Source organism: Physella acuta, unplaced genomic scaffold (assembly GCF_028476545.2).
Source record: "Physella acuta isolate Inbredline_101_S28 unplaced genomic scaffold, ASM2847654v3 ptg001436l, whole genome shotgun sequence".
NCBI lineage: Eukaryota > Metazoa > Mollusca > Gastropoda > Physidae > Physella > Physella acuta.
The window spans coordinates 12,397-37,406 of NW_026732951.1; the positions used below are offsets into that span (position 1 = coordinate 12,397).

General features: G+C 39.2%; 1 protein-coding gene across 4 annotated transcripts in view; it reads left to right on the top strand.

The window, feature by feature from the left end:
* The first annotated feature begins 561 nt into the window (after nt 1–561).
* Nucleotides 562–25,010, top strand: part of LOC131927745 (DNA damage-regulated autophagy modulator protein 2) — a 36,544-nt gene continuing 12,095 nt past the window's right edge. For 2 of the 4 annotated variants that reach the window (XM_059283535.1, XM_059283538.1), the window contains exons 1-5: nt 9,463–9,745; nt 12,248–12,354; nt 14,516–14,572; nt 21,982–22,049; nt 22,138–22,286. In XM_059283535.1, coding sequence (XP_059139518.1) covers nt 12,266–12,354; nt 14,516–14,572; nt 21,982–22,049; nt 22,138–22,286 — 363 coding nt within the window. In that variant the 5' untranslated portion in view covers nt 9,463–9,745; nt 12,248–12,265. Of the gene's footprint in view, nt 875–9,462; nt 9,746–12,247; nt 12,355–14,515; nt 14,573–21,981; nt 22,050–22,137; nt 22,287–25,010 lie in introns of those variants that run through there. The other 2 variants (XM_059283537.1, XM_059283536.1) reach the window with 2 other exon arrangements.

Here is a 25,010-nt window from a genome sequence, read left to right on the forward strand (position 1 = left end):
ATTTATATAAATTTCATTTCGTTGGGGGGGGGGGGCGGTAGAAATTTTTCGGGGGTGGGGGGGGGGGGGGGGGCAAAGCACCCCCCTTCCCGAAAAGATGCCTGGAAGAAACTCTGCCCCCCCTCTCCTTACGCCCCAACAAAAAAGCATACACAGGCCACGGGTATAATAACACGTGTATTTAACATTTCAGCTAATTATTAATAAGTACGGTGTCTGTGATTGGAAAAAGCAAATATGACGAATGTGTTTAGGAAATTAGCTATTGTTTAAAGGAAATTATGCTTATATTTATGTAAAAATACACTGATTAATAAATAAAAATTTTATGTTTTTACTAAAAACATCGCGATTACACTACAGTTGACGTATCTATTTATTCTTTTTTTGTCCTAAGACTGGCTTTCCCTATAGATGAAAATAGAATGGGGTTTTTCTTTGCTGGGGATTTACCACAGCACGTGTCATTTCATTTGGCTCAACTGTACGCTAGTGTTAAACGTCCTGAAATTAAGTGTATACGGTGAAGATATCAAAGCTTATAAATAGAAAAGCATTCGTGTAGGACAAGACAGTTTCATGTTATTCTCCGCGCGGCGTTGTGTGAGAACATTATCTGGGTCATTCTGCAGAACTAGGTTGACCTTTTTATTATATAGTAGCATGAAATTTTTAACGAAACCACTCACTAGCGCACTTCATTTTGTTATTAAAGCTTTTGAAAGCAAATGGTTAAAATAACGAATACAGAATCTTTTGACCAATTATCGATTCTATAGGTGATATGCTGTAATAGCCAGTTGAAACGTTTGAGTAACGTTTGTACCAGAGAGTGATTGCATCTACTCGATAACTTCGCGTGTAAGTTACTGAGGTAAGGAAACAAACGTTTTTATAACAAGCTTTTATACAATTCTGCAATAAAAAGTAGGAAATTATTGTCATTAAATATATAATAATGAACCATTATTTAAAAATCTATGAAGAAAAGTGTGGGTCTTAAATTTTAATAAAGGTACTCAATAGATATATAGTGACCCACGTTTTCTTTATAGTTATTTAAATTGTTGAGCATTATTATATATTTAAAGAAAATCATATATTTTCTTCCTTTTAGTGCATAATTAAAGAAAAGATTGTTATTAAAACGTTTTATAATATTAATGTTTACTTTCTCAAATTCAGAGTATAGAGGAATTTCGATGTTGAATAATTAACATATATTGTGACGGTTTTCGCCGTTTTACACCACCCTCCTTAATAAAATACTGAATATAAATGGTGTATTATATCGTGAGAAAAATGTAAATCGAGATTTTGACAGATTTGACTCGTGTGTGCGTGCGTGCGTTTGTGTATGTGTGTGTGTTTGTGTGTGTATGTGACTTAATTAGATAATGAATTAACTTTTAAAAATTATTGAATGTTTCATTTATAATGTACTCATTTAAGCTTTATGTTGCACATAGTGTTTGCATTTATTTTGGTGAAAAATCCTTTTTACAAGCTTTTATTTAACTCACTTCCTCTGTCGTCAGTCAGTCTAAAAAAAAATCATAAAAAAACGTTTTAATAACAAGCTTTTATGTCACTTTAGTATCTATTGGATACCTTTACTAATGTTAAGGAAGACACCAGTAGCGTACGCAGGGGGGAGCAGGGGGAGCGGCCGCTCCCCCTCGGGGCATTTTCAGCAAAGTGACGCCTTTTTGGAAACTTCATAAACTCAAAGTTTTAAACAATGATATTTGTTTAAAAATATTTTTGGTCGGCACATCTATGTAAATCACAAGATTTCTTTTCATGCAGCAATTAAGCATTATTGTACTAGTCTAATAGTGTCTACGTTTACAACACTATTAACAGCTGCATCAGTTTGCCATTCTAAAAATAACCATTACGATGCATTGCAATGTTTAAAAAACCTCTACGGGTAGTACCACTTGGCAAGAGGGGTGTTAAGTTTAAGGCAACTGTATAATGTATTTGCTTACGAATAATTGAATTAGAAAATGTTATACATAAAACTTCACACATAATTACTTTATATATACAGTTTGAATCGTGTGATTAATTTTTAAAAAATTACAACACAGAAACAAATACAACTGATGTGGCACCTCTATTTAAATTTACTTATGAGCAAACTGCGTAGTGGTGGGGAAATTTTGGCAAGGTCAAAACGCCATCACGATGAAGTAGTAGTATTCTTACAGTTTGGGCGATAGTGATTACGATTACAAATTATATGAAACAGTTACAACCCCCCTCCCCCATGGACCCCTATGTAAAAAAAATATTGTCATATACCACTGCTACTTATTTAAATCTATTTCTGTAATATATATTTGTGTAATATATATTTGTGTAATATATATGTATGTTTAGAACAGTCATCTAAAAACTGACGCTATGTTCACTCTGAGTTGGTTATTGCCCCCCCCCCCCACACACACACACCTCACCACCACAATTGTGTAGAGCGACATTAATGTCACACCTAGGTATACACTGGGTTGGATAATTGACCTAAAGTGACCGGACTGTGGTAAATGAAGTTGAACCCACCCCCTCCCCCCCTTCCCCCCCCCTCCCAACCCACCCGAACTGATCTGTTAAGTACATGTAGAAAAACGCGTAATGATGTACCAAAGTACCATGCCGCCAGAAAATTAGCTTTTTAAACGTAAAACTCTGTGAATATTGTTTTTGCAATTACCAGTAAAAAGGTGTGTGATCAATACAGTGATCTAACCCATACCTATCACTGTTTAAAAATGATCATTAACGAACACAAAGAAGCAGTAGTTAATTAAAATATATGATCTGAACTAAAAGACCGATAATTAGTTAAATGTAGCCTATTATTCCGAATGTTTGTCTATTGTATCGAAAAGCGTGGTTTTATACCAACTCTGATTTTAAAAACTTTCATTACAATATAACACTTTAGCATTTATGATAACGATATATTAAATTCTGATTATAGACAAAAACATTTTGTAAACACGAATAGTGTTAAACAATTTCATTATATTCTAAAGTAATTATTAATTTGTTTTGACATTTATAATTAAATGTGAAGATATATACATATTTATATTAAGAGAGTGATTATTTCCCCTATTTCACTTGTCTTAAATAATTTACCAGGAATTATTAAGTAAGAAATTTTTTATACAAGAATTACAAAACAGATTGTGTTACGTTCATTGTTTTTGGTTGTAGTGTGTGTATATTTTTTGTTTGCTTAGATTGATACAATTTTTGTTTAGTCGGCCTACATTGTGTGTGTTTTTTCTTATTTTTTCAGAGTGCTACTTTCAATTTATTTTACATCATAGCGAAGTAATGACATACAGCTAGTAACTATATATATATATATATATATATATATATATATATATATATATATATATATATATATATATATATATATATATATATATATATATATATATATATAATACACATATATAGAACGTGTTAAAAATTCGGCGCCTTTTTTTTTTGCTCTTTTCGCTCCCCTACAACGAAAACCTGGATACACCTCTGGAAGACACCCACGCTTTTCTTTATAGTTATTTAAATAGTAGTCTATAATTTATTTTCTACTTTTTAGTGCATTATTACATAAAAGTTTGTTATTAAAACGTTTTTTATTAATTTTTTACAAGCTATTATTTAACTTGCTTTCTCTGTCGACTGTCTGTCTGTCGTCAGTCTGTCTAGATCGAAACGCTCAAATTCGTTTAAAATTTGGCACGTGGATCAAGACATTAAATCTGACATTAAATTTGACTTAATTGGATGCCTAATTAATTTTTTATGAATTAATTTAAATTGTGTCCAAATTAGTAGGCATGCTTATCACTGTTATACGCGCGTTATCACGTTCATTAGGTGCGCAATAGTTTTTAGTCATGCAACTATTTTGTAAATATTGTAAATAAAAACAATGTAAAAAAAATTTATAAGGGGTCATACATAAATGACGTCACGCTTTTTAAACGATTTTTACCTCCCCCTCCCCTTCCCCTCCGTCACACTTCGTCACAAAAAGCCAGATCACCCTAAAATGACATCACACCTCAGCCTACAACACCCCCCCCCCTCAAAACTGTAGTTCATTTTTTCTTAAAACATCGATATTTTTCCAAAATCTTGTCTGAACTCTGTCAACATAGGGTATTTTAACCAATTCCTATTTCAATGTATTAAAACAGTTTTCTAAAACGCGAAATAGGGCTAAAATTCGTCGTTTTCTAACATTGCTTTTTTTATAATTCAATAGTGTGACGTCACACCATCTGAACTCTCACCCCCTCCCTATCACACACCGTCACAAAATTACGGACCCCCCCCCCCCTCTATTTATGTGACGCCTAAAAACGTTTTAATAACAAGCTTTTATATAGTAACTAGCGTACCCGACCCCCGCGCGTTGCCGCGGGGATAGAAGAAAGTTTGACGAAATATATTAGAAGGATTTCACCAACGCGTTACCAATCATATGTTCTTAGACGCGTGACCTTCTTTTCTAAAAATCAGTTATTTAAATGTAAACTTTGGGGAGTTCATAATAACACTCTAAGGAAGGGTTCTGTAAAAAAAATCATTTTTAATTTCGCAAGGGCGGCGCCACGGAAGGGTGCGATTTTTCTCTATATACGGTAAATAAAAATAATAAAAGTGAATTGCAGTGACACCGTTTACACGATCGCCATGAAACTTTGGGAATATGTTGAGAATATTTTTGGGGAGGTTTCTGCTCAAAATACATTTTCGAATTCGCAGGAGTGGCGCCCCGGCAGGGCACGATTTGTTTTCTCTCTATATACGGTATATAAAAATAAACGTCGATAGCGGTTTCACAGCGTTCATCCGATCGCCATCAAACTTTGAAAAGTTGATTAGAACACTCCAAGGAAGGGTTCTGTAAAAAAAAAAAGCATTTTAATTTCGCAAGTGCGGCGCCACGGAATGGTGGGATTTTTCGCTATATACGGTATATAAAAATAAAAAACGATTGCGATTTGACACAGTTTATCCGAGTGCCATAAAACTTTATGGGGTTGATGAATACTCCCGATAAGTTTTCTGGGGAGGGGGTGGAGAGGGGGGATTCAATTTTGCATTTGCGGCCCCCCGACGGGGATGCGATTTGGCGCCCTGGTCTTTCCAAAGAGCGCTATGGCGACTACGTTCGGTCTAAACAGTGTGATAGACAATGGATAGGAAAGGACGTTACAAACGCTCACTTAATTGAATCAGGCGTGTCCTCCGGCGCCCTGGTAGGGTGAGATTTTGCTGCAAATAAAAATTTCTGTTTCTGCCCCCAAATGCTCACATGGGCCGCTGAGGGACATGTAATACGTTTTATTTTAATAATCATAAAAATTAATCAATGTTAGATTATTAGCTGGGATGTTTCTTTTTGTCCGTAACAAAATCCAAACAGTTTCGTACCTTTGCGAATGATGCAATTGGTATCTATTTTTAGACGATCCAATCAGAAATTGAGATCGAGCATCTAATAATAGACCATTTGTAACGCTGACTTATTGCATCCGTCACACTGATGTTTAAAACAAGACAAATAATTTTTTTACGTGTTAAAGAAAAAACCCTGTTGATTTGTGTCGCTTTAGCGAATGACGCAATCTGCATCATTATTAACCGGATGCTATTTGGCACTCTGGGTTATCCTTGGAACACGATGGCGCCTATGTTAGTTTTAAGTAGCTAGGGGCCGTACGCGGCACCTCTGCGGTAGTGTAAATGAGGGCTCTCGAAAGCGCCCCACTACGTCCTAGACACATGGGTGGTCACCGAAGTGTATTCTACCACATTTTTTCGCTGAGTGATTAACGTACACTTAAGGGTTTCACGCGGTAGTGTTGGTAAACCCGTGTCCCGATGATTATGATCCAAGCGCAGGTATTGTTTTCATTTAAATAACTCAGTTTTAGAAAACAAGGTCACGCGTCTAAGAACATAGGATTGGTAACGCATTGATGAAACCCGTCTTATATATTACGTCAGACTTACATCTATTAAAAGAAGGAAAATAAAAATAGAGGCATATTGGAATACAGAAAAACATTTTTTATTATGCAACCGGAAAAGTATTTATGGCTGTAACAAGAACGAAAACAAACCAATGACCTCACATGTCACGTTTTAAACTACTGAAAATACACAACACTAATTGCGTCATCTTCCAATTTTAGAATATGAAGAAATGCACTATTCCATTAAAATTTGATTTAGATATATAGATCTACTTATCAAGACGCAATTTATGAAATTTATACTATTTCCTCGTCCAAAATAAATGAAAATTACAAACCAGTGCGAAAAATGTATACAGGAAACTTTAATTAATTTTCGAAAAATTAATTAAGCATCCAATGAAGTAATTGGGTCTTGACTCACGTTCCATGTTCGAAACGAATCGGTCCGTTATAAGTGAACTTTTGCTCGCCAGTTTTCAGCCATGATGGATGGACGAAAAGTTTGTTATTAAAAACATTTTTAATGAATTTATTAATTGATTATTACTGGACATGTTGAAAGAGATTTTAATACGTGTTTCGGGCCCAGGCCACGTTAGATATTTTAGAAGAAAGCTTGAAATGTGTCTAGGGCCCACAATAAACGAGCCATAAACACATATAATGTCATTCACACAGTACCAGAACCTAGACCTCCTTCCCCCCCCCCCCCCCCCCCGATCCTTTTGTCCTCTCCACGCTAATAAACTAAGCCCGTTTACAATATTAGACCGCTTCAAACTAGTATATTTGAAAAATGCAAGAAGTGAAATTACGAAACTTTGCAACGTTTTGAGATGAAGGTGGTAATGTTTAAAAGTATCGACGATAACACATGTTGCACTTTTCTGGTTGCTATGCGAAGAAACTCCCTTATCACATGTAGCAGTGTGAGAGAGAGTGTGTGTGTGGGGGGGGGGGGGGGTGACCATAAATTGTATTTTATGAAAGGGGGGGGGGGGAGATAAAGGCGGTAGGTGCAATGGCGCGGCATGATCCGGATAGTGGTGTACAAGTACCCGGCTTGTGTACTGATTAGGCTGGGAATGGAGAAGTTAAAATTGTCGCGTGTGCTCTCTTATATGTATTTACAATTTAAAAAAAAAATGAATTCAATAAAAGAACTACATTGTGTTCTTGAAATCGTTACAGATTACCGATACGCACATTACAATACTTCCCATATAGATATACTTCCTATACGAGAATTAATGGAAAGGGCAAGGAAATGACGCGATGACTAACTAATGAAGCTTTAATTGATGCACCTGTCTTGTGATCGGCGTTTATACGCCTATATTGCCGTCAGCCTGTGTACCTCACCGTTGTTTATCTGTTGGTCTTTTCTGAATGTTGATTATGAATGCATTTATTTTGTGATCGGCAACTGTAATCAAGCATTTGATTAATGAAGACACCTATCTACAATATGATCGGCAACTGTAATCAAACAGTTGATTAATGAAGGCACCTATCTACAATATGGCTAACACATTTGACCGTATGTGCTGCAGCATGTCGAGTCATATATTCCAAGTGTGCGAGATGGAGCTACACAATTGATTTCCTCCGCTAATCGCTTTTATAATCCAGACAAATGCAGTAAACTAAAGGAACAGAGACAAAAAAAAAACAATTGTGTAATACGCTTGAAACGTTGTTAAACAATTTTAAGCGCATATTACTATTATTGGAACTTGAAAAGGCTGTTTCTATTTTACTTTCTCGTATATACGAAGTATAGAGAAAGTCTTGTAATCGTGCAAAAAAAAAATCGAGATTTTTACAAATCTCGACGTTTTACACCTCACTGATACGGAAAAACATAATTTTGCAATCTTGTCAGTATGTATATATGTGTGTGTGTGTCTGTCTGTGTGTAAACACGATAACTTGAGTACCGTTACATCTAGGTTGATGAAATTTCATACATAAGTATTTTATCAAAATCGTAGATCCGTATCAACTTTTGAGCTATTTCCGATAACCGGAAGTGGTACTTTTTCTACTTTGAATTTTTCAAAAGCCTATAACTTGAGTATTATTTCAGATAGATACATGAAATGTCACATGTAAGTAAAAGATCTAATTGTCTACATTCTGTCAAATTTTAAGTAATTTCCGTTGACCGGAAGTACTAATTTACGCAATTTCCGTTTTCTCAAAAAACGCATGTAAATTTATAAAGTACTAATAATATTGCGCACTATTATGCACATTTCATTTGGCGTTCACTTGGTGTGCAATTCTTTTTTCTACTTTAAGTAGGCCTATTTAAAATGGAGTTCCCATCCCCTGTTGTTTTATTTAAGAATATTCGAGAAAGTTTAGGGGAGATCACTGAAAACGGGGAAAAAACTTTTTAAATAATGAGCCTTTTTTATTTATTTGTTTATATATAAGCTAAGATACTTAACTTAAGGAGAAATATGTGCATGCGTCAGGGGCTCTTTTGAAAATAGCGTTGCCATTGTAACGGCGGCCATCTTGAAAAAAAGAACCTTTTGTGGAGTTCTAAATTCCATTAACTAACATATCTATTTATATATATAGGCCATATAATCATTGATCCTTCTTTTACTAACACTAATAGAGTCATCTGGCTAGTTTTTTAAACAGAAAAACCTCTTGAAATATTTTTTTCAAATTTTATTTTTAAAAAATGTGTGGTGAAATTTTGCATTGTTTTAAAGATCTTTCACCATACCAAAGTTTGAAAATTCAAAAAGAAATATTTCTAGAGGGTTTTCTGTTTAAAAAATCGCACCCTCCCATGGCGTCACCCTTGTGAAATTAAAAAGATTTTTTTTCTGCAAAAACTTTCCCTGGAGCATTCTAAAATACTTCCCCAATGTTTGATGGCAATCGGATGAACGGTGTGAAACCGCAACCGACTTTTATTTTTATTTACCGTATATAGAGATAAAACAAATCGCACCCTCCCGGGGCCCCCCACCCCTAGGAATTTGACATTTTTTTCCCGCAGAAACCTCCCCAGGATTATTCTCAACAACTTCTTAAAGTTTCATGGCGATCGGATGAAAGGTGTAGTAGTGTATAAAAGACAAAAACACACACACACACACACAGACACACACACAAACAAACACATATTGCTTTTTATACAGATGGATAGATATATATGTATAATGGAGGCTTTTTAAGCTGCTCGTATTCTTAACATCTACTGTCCTGATTGTCTTGACCTTTATAAAAATAAACTCAACCTTGACCCCCGCTTCAAATGTTTAGCCTTGCTTTAAACTACTTCGTCATTTTCTGTTTTCGTCATTTATCAAATTTTGTAAAATGATGATACATTTACAGCAAATAAAATAATGGCTTGCTATTTTAGAAATAATTGTTGATTTGTGTAGACGTTTTTTTTCCATCCAAAACACTCCCAGTCGTCAGAGAAGTTGTGTGTTTTGTTCATCCGGCTCGGGCATTACTCACAGTAACAAGAGCAACACGGCTGGCTGGTGCAGTGAGTTCTGACTGACCTACTTTTGGCTGTGTATAATGAGCTGGAAAATTAAATCATTTCATTGGCATGTTACAGACCGATCATGTGACAATGGATAAGCTGAATATATCAGACGGTCTGCTAGTTTACAAACATTCAGAATAACTTATATCAAAACTTTATATTGAAACAGCTCAAAAATTGTGAAGTACGGCTATTTAAGGTATTATAAATTATAGGGACTTCTGTAAATAAGATGTACTATTTCATTTGATTTAACTGCGAACGATAAACGTCAGTTTTGTGGAAATTACTTTTAATATTTACTGACAATGTTATCTTATAAGATAAAGGACAATTATGAGACAAGCGTGAAGAAAATAGGCACTTTATTCATCTTAATACTAGTGAATGAAACTTTATTTAAATACATTAACTGATGGAATCGCCCACAGTCAAATCAGAATAGATATTTCGTTTTAATTTCACTACCAAACGCTTTTCAGTGTGAAAACTAGTCACCTGAAATTAATTATATCCTTTTTATACAGACACAATTAAAATCTCTTTACATGGAGATAATTATAATCTGTCTGATTTCTGAAACAGCTATTTCTTTCTAAGTTATTAATAGAATGGTAGTTTACAATTTTAAACCATTAAATAACGCCACACTTTCTGAACCTGTCCCCTTCATAGCTGTCACTAAAGTCTAACCCACCCTTACTAAAGAATGACGTCATTCATCAAAGATTATCTATACAAAGCTATTGTTACTTAAATCGTCTGAACTGTGATTTAAGTGACAGATTTGTTTAAAACTTGGCTCGTGTGTTAGGACTCAATGACAATGCAATCTGACGTCGGAATTGACTTAAGTGTATTCCTCCTTCTTCTTCTGTATTCTTAATTTTAGTGTTGGAAGGGTTCCCCTCCAGCTCAATTAAGTATACGTGTCAACTGGTTATGCGCCATTGAGGCCACTGACTCTGATTTCAGCCTGCTTTTTTTGGATTTACTTCCATAGCCTTTGTCCAACCGAGAACAAACTACAAAGCAGAAGTTGTTTGATTTTGGAGTTGTCTCTCCTAGAAGAGTGGCTGTCCCAGCTAACGAGCCTCATCTGCCCGAGGATTCGAACTCGAGACTTTTCGGTTTAGCAATTGTATGCCTACTTTATTTGTCGTTAAAGTATATCAAAAGGTCTTGTTTCCAAACACAAACTAGATTTCATCGTTTAATTAAAAACACGATTTCCTTTTGACAGACAGCTTCATGTCTTTGCACACAGACGGGTGTTTAGGGCTGCAGTTTTAAAATAGTTTACGACTTTTGCTATCGAATTAAGTGCCTCTAGCAAAGTAGTCGGAAGTGTCTTTCTAGTGAGGGCATATCGGTAAATCATGCAGAGGATTTTCCTTGATCGGGTAGCTACTTTTTTTACTTTTTTCTGAAATCAATATATTTCACAAAGACAAGCAACTGCGAAAACGAACTCACTTCTGTAGACTCATCAAATTGAAAAGCAAACAATAGTGAGAGCTTGATTTCATTCAAAATTTGTTCTTTAACATCTAAGGACATATCTGCTATTCGCCGCTGAATAGTATTATTAGACATAGGTCTTTGTTTCATCTTCAACGTGCAGGGTTTGATGAGATGTTCTGTAATGCGACTTCATGTTGTTTGCACTAATGCTATGTTCCTTGGTGAAAACTTCCTGATCTCTGACGTTGCAACTAGCTTAATGCCGACGAAAGAACTCCATATCTATTTTATGCGTTTTGAATGACTCGTCTCAAAATGACTAAGAACAATCTGAAAGCTTCAATACTCTGTTAATGTCTTTAAAACGTCAGCCGGGAAAAAAAACTCGCCGGAATCACGAGATTTCGCATAAAAAGCTAAATCGGAATAAATTAGAAAAGTATATAGAAGTATTTATAGGAACAGCTTTCTATTTCATCGTTCAATTTGAAACTATTCAAACTTCATGACATCATTAAAAACATTTTATAAAACAAATTGTATAGTGAAATTTTGTTTGGGTTAGTCTACCAGTTGGCGCCCCCCCCCCCCTCAATAAGCCCTTCCTTACAACTAGGAAATAGCTACCTAAAATTGTATGATATAGTATCAATCAAACGTTCTTATTACAGAAAATGGTCTACAACTTTTACTACAAATTTAATTTATTTTATTGAGCAGTTTCTTTCTCGGCCGCTTAGAGTCTCTCCTGAAGTACAGCGTCCGGATACTACTTTTCTCTGTATGGGATAGTGTCGTCGCCGCTCAAGGCACGAGTGACTTCCGGCACGGTATAGCCGGTAGCAACAGTGCAAGATTGAACTCGTTGATTTTTTAGCACGTCTAAACAAGTTTCGGGGATTTCCTTTTGCTACTATTGGTTTCTATTTTTGTCTTACTGAAATCTTTGCGCTCATTTTAAAACAATACATTTCTTTGGGCAAGTAGCCCTGTGTTCTCTTAAATGCTTATTTCAGATTACTAAACTTGGACTTTACGTTTGCTTTTTAGAAAGCCCAAACTCTAATAAGTGTTTTATTCAAAATATTTTTTATTTATTTCTAAAACATGCCTTTATAAGCAACATTTAAGTTATGATTTTGTGAGTACTATTATACTTGTAAAAAAAACATGGCTAGAACTTATTATTATTTCTATTATTTAAACATAGTAAATCTAGATAATTTTTCTTCTACAGTTCGGGATAAAAAGAAAGATGCCATTTCTAATTATGATCCTGAGGCGGCGCATTCACTACCTGCCCATACTTACTGCTTTCTGGATTATAAGCTCGTTTTTTATCTCGTGAGTACCCCACCATATAATTTGGGCTTTGGTACCTTATAGGTCAATGTTGGGAGCATAGCTAGGTCAATGTTGGGACCTTATAGCTAGGTCAATGTTGGGAGCATAGCTAGGTCAATGTTGGGAGAATAGCTAGGTCAATGTTGGGATCATAGCTAGGTCAATGTTGGGACCTTATAGCTAGGTCAATGTTGGGTCCTTATAGCTAGGTCAATGTTGGGTCCTTATAGCTAGGTCAGTGTTGGGACCTTATAGCTAGGTCAGTGTTGGGACCTTATAGCTAGGTCAGTGTTGGGAGCATAGCTAGGTCAATGTTGGGACCTTATAGCTAGGTCAATGTTGGGAGCATAGCTAGGTCAATGTTGGGAGAATAGCTAGGTCAATGTTGGGATCATAGCTAGGTCAATGTTGGGACCTTATAGCTAGGTCAATGTTGGGTCCTTATAGCTAGGTCAGTGTTGGGACCTTATAGCTAGGTCAGTGTTGGGACCTTATAGCTAGGTCAGTGTTGGGACCTTATAGCTAGGTTAATGTTGGGATCATAGCTAGGTCAATGTTGGGACCTTATAGCTAGGTCAATGTTGGGACCTTATAGCTAGGTCAATGTTGGGACCTTATAGCTAGGTTAATGTTGGGATCATAGCTAGGTCAATGTTGGGAGCATAGCTTGGTCAATGTTGGGACCTTATGGCTAGGTCAATGTTGGGACCTTATAGCTAGGTTAATGTTGGGATCATAGCTAGGCGAATGTTGAAAACCTTATAGCTAGGCCTATGGTTTATAGTTTATAGTGAATAGATCATGAATTACGATTGCCTCAACAAGTATCAACTGAATTATTTACCAATGGCGCTAAGGCTAAATTAACTATTTCGAAACCTGTTTATCAATATTGTATGCAGCAATTTTACTATTAATTTTTTGCATAAAGTTATAAATTATTTATTAAGTAACCAGCAATTCCGTCCAGCGCGCTGTCGCTTGCTGGTACAAAACCTTAAGATTTATATCTATGCGTTATCAATTGTGTATTTTTTAGATGTTATTTAAATTTTAAGTAATTTTAGTGTAAAAAACACAACAGGTGCTGTATTTCTTGCATCTGAGTTGTTGTATGAATTCCTTGAGTCACCCTCTGTAATAGTTAGGAAGACACACTTCGGCGACCGCCCATTTGTCAGGGTTGTTGCGAAGCGCACTGGGGAGCCACCGGTTACACGACCGAAGGGGTACCGTTTACGGCACCTGGTTCGGCTTAATCATTTGCCCCCCACTACAAAATATTTTTCCCGTAGAAACCTCCCAAACAGTATTCTTAACAACTTCCCAAAGGAAGGAGTAATGCATAAAAGACAAACACACAGAGAAACAAACATACCTTCATTTTGATATGCATAGATAGATCAGCACTTGCTATTTTTAGCAATGTAACTTTTCTGACGAAACACGATTTTTACTTAAGGTATTAGGAACAGGGGCGTAGCAAGGGGGCGGGGGTGCGGACCGCACCGGGTGACACCATTTGGGGGGGGGGGGTGACACCAAGGCAAAAAATAGCAAAATAAATAGAGAAAAACTTGAGGGGGGAGGGGTGCAAATAGAAAGTTTGAGGGGGGGGTGCAAATCGAAAGTTTGAGGGGGGGGGGTGCAAATTGAAAACTTGAAAGTTTGTCCCGGGAAGGGTCCTTACGCCTCTGGGGGGAATGACATCATTAAGTGCCACACCGGGTGACACCCGACCTCGCTACGCCACTGATTAGGAATATTTATTTTAAGAATGGTAGGCCCATTGAACAAGGGAAAAAACCAAGTTAATATTTTGTACACTATAATCTAAGCTTGGTTAATTCCTCTGATTTTTCAAAATTCAGTATTCCCAATTTTTATTATGGGCCTTTATCGGCCCATTATCAGTTCTTAGGAACCGAAAATGTTTTCGCAGAAACCCTCTCGGGAGTATTCTCATCAACTCCCCAAAGTTTCATGGCAATCGGATGAAAGGTGTAGTAATGTGGAAAGGACAAACCCACAAACTTTCATATATATATATATATATATATATATATATATATATATATATATATATATATATATATATATATATATATATATATATATATTATATACTTACATATTTAACGAAATATCTTTTCTCATACAGGTATGCCACGGCTATTATTAAAGGGCACGTTGAAATACACGACTTTCCATACATCAGGTTAGTGACTAGACTCCCACCACTAAACTTTGAGCTCTCGTCTTTGAACTTGCGGTCCCACCATGGCGCTTTAAGCTCCCATCTCAGAATTTTAAGCTCTCATCATTGAACTTTACGTTCCAACCATGGCGCTTTAGGTTCCCATCATTGAACTTTAAGGTCCAACCATTTTAATCTCTCTTTTTAGAATTTTAAGCTCCTACCATTGAAGTTCCGCGAGGTCGGGTGCCCCCCTCAAAACTCTCTCTCTCTCTCCCTCTATCCTCTCCTCTCTCTCCTTTCCGACCTTCTCTCTCTCTCTCTCTCTCTCTCTCTCTCTCTCTCTCTCTCTCTCTCTCTCTCTATATATATATATATATATATATATATATATATATATATGAATATGCGTGTTTTAATGTACATGCATGCTTTAATGTATATGCATGTATAGATTTCACTAAGAAAATCTGAATGTAAGAAAAGCCCTATATAAAGAAACTTTTTTAGCTTAAAATGTGAAGGTTTGACATGCACTAAAAATACATTTGAGTATTAAACTGTCATTTTTACTTTTTCGTATTTACGGAAAATTGGGAAAGTCTTGTAATCGGGCTAAAAAAAATCGAGATTTTTGCAAATATCGACGTTTTACACCTCCTGAGTCGGAAAAACATAGTTTTGCAATCTTGTCCGTATGTCTGTGTGTGTGTGTGTGTGTGTATGTGTGTGTGTCTGTAAACACGATAACTTGAGTACCATTACAGCTAGGTTGATGAAATTTTATATATTAATATAATATCAAACTCGTAGATCCGTTTCAACGTTTGAGCGATTTCCGATAACCGGAAGTGGAATTTTTTCTACTTTGAATTTTTTAAAAGCCTATAACTTGAGTACTATTTCAGAAAGATAAACGTAATTTCACACGTAAGTAAAAGATCTAATTCTCTACCTTTTGTCAAATTTTGAGTAATTTTTGTTAACCGGAAGTAGTAATTTAAACTATTTCCGATTTTTCAAAAAACGCATGTGAATTTGTAAAGTAATAATAATATTCCGCACCATTATTCACATTTTATTTGATGTTCACTTGGTGCGCAAAAGTTTTTTTTTACGAAATTCTAGTCTATTTTAAAAAGTTTAAGTATTTAAAATGGATTAAAAATCATGTCTATATCCCGAGTTGCCACCCCCTGTTTATATAAGAATATTCGAGAAAGTTTAGGGGAGATCGCTCCTGGTTTCTTTAATTTTATTTTTAAGCTTGAAAGTTTAAAAAGTCAAATACTGACCAATCCTTTGCCTTTTCTAGACATTTGTTGTCTAGCTTTTGCACAGACACCAGCAGTTCTTCATTTGTGTCTGAGATTAAACGCTTGGCTGTAAAGGTTCGAACTTATCAGCTACTTCTTTGATTGCTCGCGATCACATTCTCGTCTGCCAGACCCGCATTATTTACATTCTCTTCTGCCAGACCCGCATTATTTACATTCTCTTCTGCCAACCCGCATTATTTACATTCTCTTCTGCCAACCCGCATTATTTACATTCTCTTCTGCCAGACCCGCATTATTTACATTCTCTTCTGCCAATCCGCAATATTTACATTCTCTTCTGCCAGACCCGCATTATTTACATTCTCTTCTGCCAACCCGCATTATTTACATTTTCTTCTGCCAACCCGCATTATTTACATTCTCTTCTGTACATTCTCTTCTGACAACCCGCATTATTTACATTCTCTTCTGTACATTCTCTTCTGACAACCCGCATTATTTACATTCTCTTCTGTACATTCTCTTCTGACAACCCGCATTATTTACATTCTCTTCTGTACATTCTCTTCTGACAACCCGCATTATTTACATTCTCTTTTGCCATTTTCTCCATGTCTTAACTTCTCCGCGGAGATTCCATGTTACCCTGATTTATTTATTGCATAAACAATTGTCTTGTCCAATAGAGGCAAATATATTTGATAATTTCACGTTCAAACTTTCTTAAACTGGCATATTCTCTTAAGAAACTTCATTTACAATTCTTTTTTATTTTTTATTTTCACAATCTAAGTCGTACACGTGAGGTTGATCTACCCTCGATTGATTCAACCTTTTTTTTTTTTTTTTTTAGAGTTTATTGACGAATGTTGTTTGGTGGTATCAGTTTTTGTCATTTCTTGTGGTGAAAATGACATTTCAATGGAATATATTCTCGTCGTTGATTGTGTTCTATTTGATCTTGGTACACGTGGCACAGAGAGCCATAATACATACGAAGCCAAGTGTAACAGAAAATGATTCCTTTTTTTTCAAATTCTACTGTCGACGATGTGTTTTATCATTAAAATATAGCAAGAGTTATACTTACTTTTATTCTTGATGAAATTTTGCACTTTTTTCTCTTAAAATATATTAACAAAATACTAACCATTGTGTTTCCTCGTGGTGTCACTCCCCCCCCCCCCCCGTATGGTGTGGTGCGGTTCCCCCTTCCCCTCTTGCTCCGCCTCTGCTCCTACCATGTAGCTTAAAGATCCTACAATATAAGTTTGATCTCACACCTTACAATAGTAAGCCTCATTACAAACTCCTACCATAGAGCTATAGGCCTCTGTTTGCAAATAGGCTTCAATTTTTTTTTTTAAACCCATGGAATGGGTCGGTTTCTGATAATCTTTTTGTCAGTTGTTTTTTTCTTATGTTGAGTTCCCTATTTCATTAGCCCGTTGAATACACTGTGTTAGTGCCAATTTTCCCCAGGCTTTCCTGGATGCTGTTTGTCGAATGTATTCTTGTTAGATGAATATCAGCAATGTCCTCTAAAATCAACTTGGTGCAACTATAAGGAAAACAATTTATCGCTTTCGGACTTTAGGTGGACGCAAGAGACCCCACCGTCTCTATACAAGGCTTATCTAGACTGGAGGGGCCCCATTGTCTCTATACAAGGCTTATCTAGACTGGAGGGGCCCCATGGTCTCTATACAAGGCTTATCTAGACTGGAGGGGCCCCATGGTCTCTATACAAGGCTTATCTAGACTAAGGGGCCCCATTGTCTCTATACAAGGCTTATCTAGACTGGAGGGGCCCCATTGTCTCTATACAAGGCTTATCTAGACTGGAGGGGCCCCATGGTCTCTATACAAGGCTTATCTAGACTGGAGGGGCCCCATTGTCTCTATACAAGGCTTATCTAGACTGGAGGGGCCCCATGGTCTCTATACAAGGCTTATCTAGACTGGAGGGGCCCCATTGTCTCTATACAAGGCTTATCTAGACACAAGGGGCCCCATTGTCTCTATACAAGGCTTATCTAGACTGGAGGGGCCCCATGGTCTCTATACAAGGCTTATCTAGACTAAGGGGCCCCATTGTCTCTATACAAGGCTTATCTAGACTGGAGGGGCCCCATTGTCTCTATACAAGGCTTATCTAGACTGGAGGGGCCCCATTGTCTCTATACAAGGCTTATCTAGACTGGAGGGGCCCCATGGTCTCTATACAAGGCTTATCTAGACTAAGGGGCCCCATTGTCTCTATACAAGGCTTATCTAGACACAAGGGGCCCCATTGTCTCTATACAAGGCTTATCTAGACTGGAGGGGCCCCATTGTCTCTATACAAGGCTTATCTAGACTGGAGGGGCCCCATGGTCTCTATACAAGGCTTATCTAGACTAAGGGGCCCCATTGTCTCTATACAAGGCTTATCTAGACTGGAGGGGCCCCATGGTCTCTATACAAGGCTTATCTAGACTGGAGGGGCCCCATTGTCTCTATACAAGGCTTATCTAGACTGAAGGGGCCCCATTGTCTCTATACAAGGCTTATCTAGACTGGAGGGGCCCCATTGTCTCTATACAAGGCTTATCTAGACTGGAGGGGCCCCATGGTCTCTATACAAGGCTTATCTAGACTGAAGGGGCCCCATTGTCTCTATACAAGGCTTATCTAGACTGGAGGGGCCCCATTGTCTCTATACAAGGCTTATCTAGACTGGAGGGGCCCCATGGTCTCTATACAAGGCTTATCTAGATTGGAGGGGCCCCATGGTCTCTATACAAGGCTTATCTAGACTGGAGGGCCCCATGGTCTCTATACAAGGCTTATCTAGACTCGAGGGGCCCCATGGTCTCTATACAAGGCTTATCTAGACTGGAGGGCCCCATGGTCTCTATACAAGGCTTATCTAGACTAAGGGGCCCCATTGTCTCTATACAAGGCTTATCTAGACATAAGGGGCCCCATGGTCTCTATACAAGGCTTATCTAGACTAAGGGGCCCCATTGTCTCTATACAAGGCTTGTCTAGACTGGAGGGGCCCCATTGTCTCTATACAAGGCTTATCTAGACTGGAGGGGCCCCATGGTCTCTATACAAGGCTTATCTAGACTGAAGGGGCCCTATTGTCTCTATACAAGGCTTATCTAGACTGAAGGGGCCCCATGGTCTCTATACAAGGCTTATCTAGACTGGAGGGGCCCCATTGTCTCTATACAAGGCTTATCTAGACTGGAGGGGCCCCATTGTCTCTATACAAGGCTTGTCTAGACTGGAGGGGCCCCATTGTCTCTATACAAGGCTTATCTAGACTGGAGGGGCCCCATGGTCTCTATACAAGGCTTATCTAGACTAAGGGGCCCCATGGTCTCTATACAAGGCTTATCTAGACTGGAGGGGCCCCATTGTCTCTATACAAGGCTTATCTAGACTGGAGGGGCCCCATGGTCTCTATACAAGGCTTATCTAGACTGGAGGGGCCCCATTGTCTCTATACAAGGCTTATCTAGACTGGAGGGGCCCCATTGTCTCTATACAAGGCTTATCTAGACTGGAGGGGCCCCATGGTCTCTATACAAGGCTTATCTAGACTCGAGGGGCCCCATGGTCTCTATACAAGGCTTATCTAGACTGGAGGGCCCCATGGTCTCTATACAAGGCTTATCTAGACTGGAGGTGCCCCATGGTCTCTATACAAGGCTTATCTTGACTGGAGGGGCCCCATTGTCTCTATACAAGGCTTATCTAGACTGGAGGGGCCCCATGGTCTCTATACAAGGCTTATCTAGACTGGAGGGGCCCCATGGTCTCTATACAAGGCTTATCTAGACTGGAGGGCCCCATGGTCTCTATACAAGGCTTATCTAGACTCGAGGGGCCCCATGGTCTCTATACAAGGCTTATCTAGACTGGAGGGGCCCCATGGTCTCTATACAAGGCTTATCTAGACTGGAGGGGCCCCATGGTCTCTATACAAGGCTTATCTAGACTGGAGGGCCCCATGGTCTCTATACAAGGCTTATCTAGACTCGAGGGGCCCCATGGTCTCTATACAAGGCTTATCTAGACTGGAGGGCCCCATGGTCTCTATACAAGGCTTATCTAGACTAAGGGGCCCCATTGTCTCTATACAAGGCTTATCTAGACTGGAGGGGCCCCATTGTCTCTATACAAGGCTTATCTAGACTGGAGGGGCCCCATTGTCTCTATACAAGGCTTATCTAGACTAAGGGGCCCCATGGTCTCTATACAAGGCTTATCTAGACACAAGGGGCCCCATGGTCTCTATACAAGGCTTATCTAGACTGGAGGGGCCCCATTGTCTCTATACAAGGCTTATCTAGACTGGAGGGGCCCCATTGTCTCTATACAAGGCTTATCTAGACTGGAGGGGCCCCATTGTCTCTATACAAGGCTTATCTAGACTGGAGGGGCCCCATTGTCTCTATACAAGGCTTATCTAGACTGGAGGGGCCCCATGGTCTCTATACAAGGCTTATCTAGACACAAGGGGCCCCATTGTCTCTATACAAGGCTTATCTAGACTGAAGGGGCCCCATTGTCTCTATACAAGGCTTATCTAGACTGGAGGGGCCCCATGGTCTCTATACAAGGCTTATCTAGACTAAGGGGCCCCATTGTCTCTATACAAGGCTTATCTAGACTGGAGGGGCCCCATGGTCTCTATACAAGGCTTATCTAGACTGGAGGGGCCCCATTGTCTCTATACAAGGCTTGTCTAGACTGGAGGGGCCCCATTGTCTCTATACAAGGCTTGTCTAGACTGGAGGGGCCCCATTGTCTCTATACAAGGCTTATCTAGACTGGAGGGGCCCCATGGTCTCTATACAAGGCTTATCTAGACTGAAGGGGCCCTATTGTCTCTATACAAGGCTTATCTAGACTGAAGGGGCCCCATGGTCTCTATACAAGGCTTATCTAGACTGGAGGGGCCCCATTGTCTCTATACAAGGCTTGTCTAGACTGGAGGGGCCCCATTGTCTCTATACAAGGCTTATCTAGACTGGAGGGGCCCCATGGTCTCTATACAAGGCTTATCTAGACTAAGGGGCCCCATGGTCTCTATACAAGGCTTATCTAGACTGGAGGGGCCCCATTGTCTCTATACAAGGCTTGTCTAGACTGGAGGGGCCCCATGGTCTCTATACAAGGCTTATCTAGACTGGAGGGGCCCCATGGTCTCTATACAAGGCTTATCTAGACTGGAGGGGCCCCATTGTCTCTATACAAGGCTTATCTAGACTGGAGGGGCCGCATTGTCTCTATACAAAGCTTGTCTAGACTGGAGGGGCCCCATGGTCTCTATACAAGGCTTATCTAGACTGGAGGGGCCGCATTGTCTCTATACAAAGCTTGTCTAGACTGGAGAGACCCCACCGTCTCTATACAAGGCTTATCTAGACTGGAGGGGCCCCATGGTCTCTATACAAGGCTTATCTAGACTGGAGGGGCCCCATTGTCTCTATACAAGGCTTATCTAGACTGGAGGGGCCCCATGGTCTCTATACAAGGCTTATCTAGACTAAGGGGCCCCATGGTCTCTATACAAGGCTTATCTAGACTGGAGGGGCCCCATTGTCTCTATACAAGGCTTGTCTAGACTGGAGGGGCCCCATTGTCTCTATACAAGGCTTATCTAGACTGGAGGGGCCGCATTGTCTCTATACAAGGCTTATCTAGACTGGAGGGGCCCCATGGTCTCTATACAAGGCTTATCTAGACTAAGGGGCCCCATTGTCTCTATACAAAGCTTGTCTAGACTGGAGGGGCCCCATGGTCTCTATACAAGGCTTATCTAGACTGGAGGGGCCCCATTGTCTCTATACAAGGCTTATCTAGACTGGAGGGGCCCCATGGTCTCTATACAAGGCTTATCTAGACTAAGGGGCCCCATTGTCTCTATACAAAGCTTGTCTAGACTGGAGGGGCCCCATGGTCTCTATACAAGGCTTATCTAGACTGGAGGTGCCCCATGGTCTCTATACAAGGCTTATCTAGACTGGAGGGCCCCATGGTCTCTATACAAGGCTTATCTAGACTGGAGGGGCCCCATTGTCTCTATACAAGGCTTATCTATTGCTATTATAAACTAGGTTGTTTTATAAAGTATGCCAAATGTATTTCCAGCCATACAGCTATTGACGCACCCGAGAGATGCATCTTTGCTCAACTGGTAAACATGGGATCTCTAATGCGTAAGTAAGGTATTCATATCTCACAACATTATTATCTTTTGATTTCTCAGAAATAAGTCATTAAAATATGTATCCCTTGTCATCTTAGTGGGCGTTAACGTCTACATCAGGTACATTCAGATGATTCAACTTTTGAAGCTTTTAGGTGCCAAAAGGAAGCACGAAAACATCAATAAAGCATCTCTAGTCCTGGGCTTTATATCTGCATTTGGCCTTACCATTGTGGCAAACTTTCAAGTGAGTCAATTACTACAGGTAAAAGTAAAGTTACCTTTTCAAACCTGAAGGTCTATAGGGCAAGTGAAATAGAGTTCACTTGTTTCTGTGACCTCGGCATATGAAACCGGATTCTAACTCGAGACTTACGGGTTAGCAGTCAAGCTCTCTACCGCTTGACCGTTCCGTCTCTTAATTAATACAGGTGCTAGTTCTAATTTCGTATACTGTTCAACGTCGTGCGGCGTCAAAACGGCCAATGACAAAACGGCCACGTCAAAACGACCCCGACAAATCGGCCCCGACAAATAGGCCCCGTTAAAATGACCACGTCAAAAGGGCCAGCGACATATGGACCCCGTCATTTAGGCTCCCGTCATTTAGGCTACCGACAAATAGGCTCCCGTTATATAGGCTCCCGACAAAAAAGGCTCCAGTCAATAAGGCTCCTGACATATAGGCTCCCGTCATTTAGTTTTTTCCACAAAACGGCCCACGTCATTACGACTCCCGACAAAAAGGCTCCTGTCAATTTGGCTTCAGACAAAAGGAACACTGACACAGTGGCGTAGCTACCGTAAAGCTAGCGTAAGCAAGGCATAGGGGCCCAAGACACATAAGGGCCCTTTTCCCTCATAAAAAATTAAAACTTTTACAATGGAATTTTAATATTTGTTTAACTTCGTTTAACTCCTCTGTAGCATAACGCAGAGGCGTAGCGAAGGCGGGGCGGGGGGTGCGGACCGCAACGGGTGACACCATTTAGGGGGGTGAAACCAAAGGCAAAAAAATGCAAAATTTATAGAATGGAATGCCATTTTTCCAGATCCATTAGTTAAAGTTAAATAGTCTTCTAAGTACAAATAAAAAATTATATCAAGAGGGGGGGGGGGGGGTGTGGCACCACGACGTAAACGTAAACTATAAAGAAAACAATGCTAAATCCAACTGTATTATAAACAGACTGTAGATTAACATCGTTACTATTAAGTCTGCAGTGATTAAAGCTTGTACACGTACGTGTACCAGTATGTGGCATATATATAAATTTTAGGCCTATGTAGGCCGACACACACACACACACACACACACATATATATATATATATATATATATATATATATATATATATATATATATATATATATATATATATATATATATATATATATATATATCGTGCTGCGTCAATTCGGCCAATGACGAAACGGCCCCGTCAAAACGACCCCGACAAAACGGCCCCGTCAAAACGACCCCGTCAAATCGGCCCCGTCAAAAGGGCCAGCGACCTATGGACCCCGTCATATAGGCTCCCGACAAATAGGCTCCCGTCATTTAGGCTACCGACAAATAGATTCCCGTTATATAGGCTCCCGACAAAAGGGCTCCAGTCAATAAGGCTCCCGTCATTACGACTCCCGACAAATAGGCTCTCGCCATTTAGTTTCTCCACAAAACGGCCCCCGTCATTACGACTCCCGTCAAATAGGCTAGCGTCATTTTGGCTCACGACAAAAAGGCTCCTATCAATTTGGCTCCAGACAAAAGGACCACTGACAATACCGTTTCTGTAGAGACTAAGTCGCCCGGCAAAGCGGTCTCATTGAATATGATATAGATATAACTATAGATATAGATATAGATATAAATATAGATATAGATATAGATGTAGATGTAGATGTGGATGTGGATGTGGATGTGGATGTGGATGTGGATGTGGATGTGGATGTGGATGTGGATGTGGATGTGGATGTGGATGTGGATGTGGATATGGATATGGATATGGATATAGCTATAGCTATAGCTATAGCTATAGCTATAGATATAGCTATAGATATAGCTATAGATATAGATATAGATATAGATATAGACATAGACATAGACATAGACATAGACATAGACATAGACATAGACTTAGACATAGACATAGACATAGACATAGACATAGACATAGACATAGATATAGATATAGATATAGATATAGATATAGATATAGACAGGTGCGTAGCGAGGGGGTGCGGACCGCACCGGGTGACACTATTTAGGGGGGTGACACCAAGGCAAAAAATAGCAAAATATATAGAGAAAAATGATAATTCCACTTAATAGAGTGATTAATTAGAGTGTTAAATAGCCTTTTAAGAGGTGGGGGCAGGGGCGGAACTACAGTGCCGCCAGACCCCGCAATGCGGGGGGGCCCAGACCAATTGGGGGCCCAAAAATCCTGGCTAAATTATTTTTAAAAAAATTAACACAAAAAAAAAATAGGTGGAGGTCGAGTTATCTTTCTTCTACAGTTACAAACAAACACGATAGTCGGCAAACGTCTTTGAGAAAAATGCACAGACTATAACTCGAGAGACCGCCAGACATATAGACAACTTCAAAGACGAAGCATCTGAAATTTGACTGTGCCGGCACGCTTTGAAATCGGGCTGGGGAAATGTTGCGGCGAGGCGACTATCCTGGTCTTCTAGACGATCGGAAAAAGTCGGCACTATTGATGTAGATGTTTATCGGCGCTTTCTTGTCCGCCTCCCTTCCCAACTCTCCCCCCCCCCCCCTGCCCCCTACCCCTCACCTCTACCCCTCACCACTGCCCTTACTCTTACAATAAGATGTAATGCATAGATTAACGAACCGTCTATGAACTGTAAACTGACCAGTTCTGCACATTTTATTAAAGACACTAGTCAGTAGTTGTTCATTTACCTGATGAACAGGGGCGGAACTACAGTCCCGCCA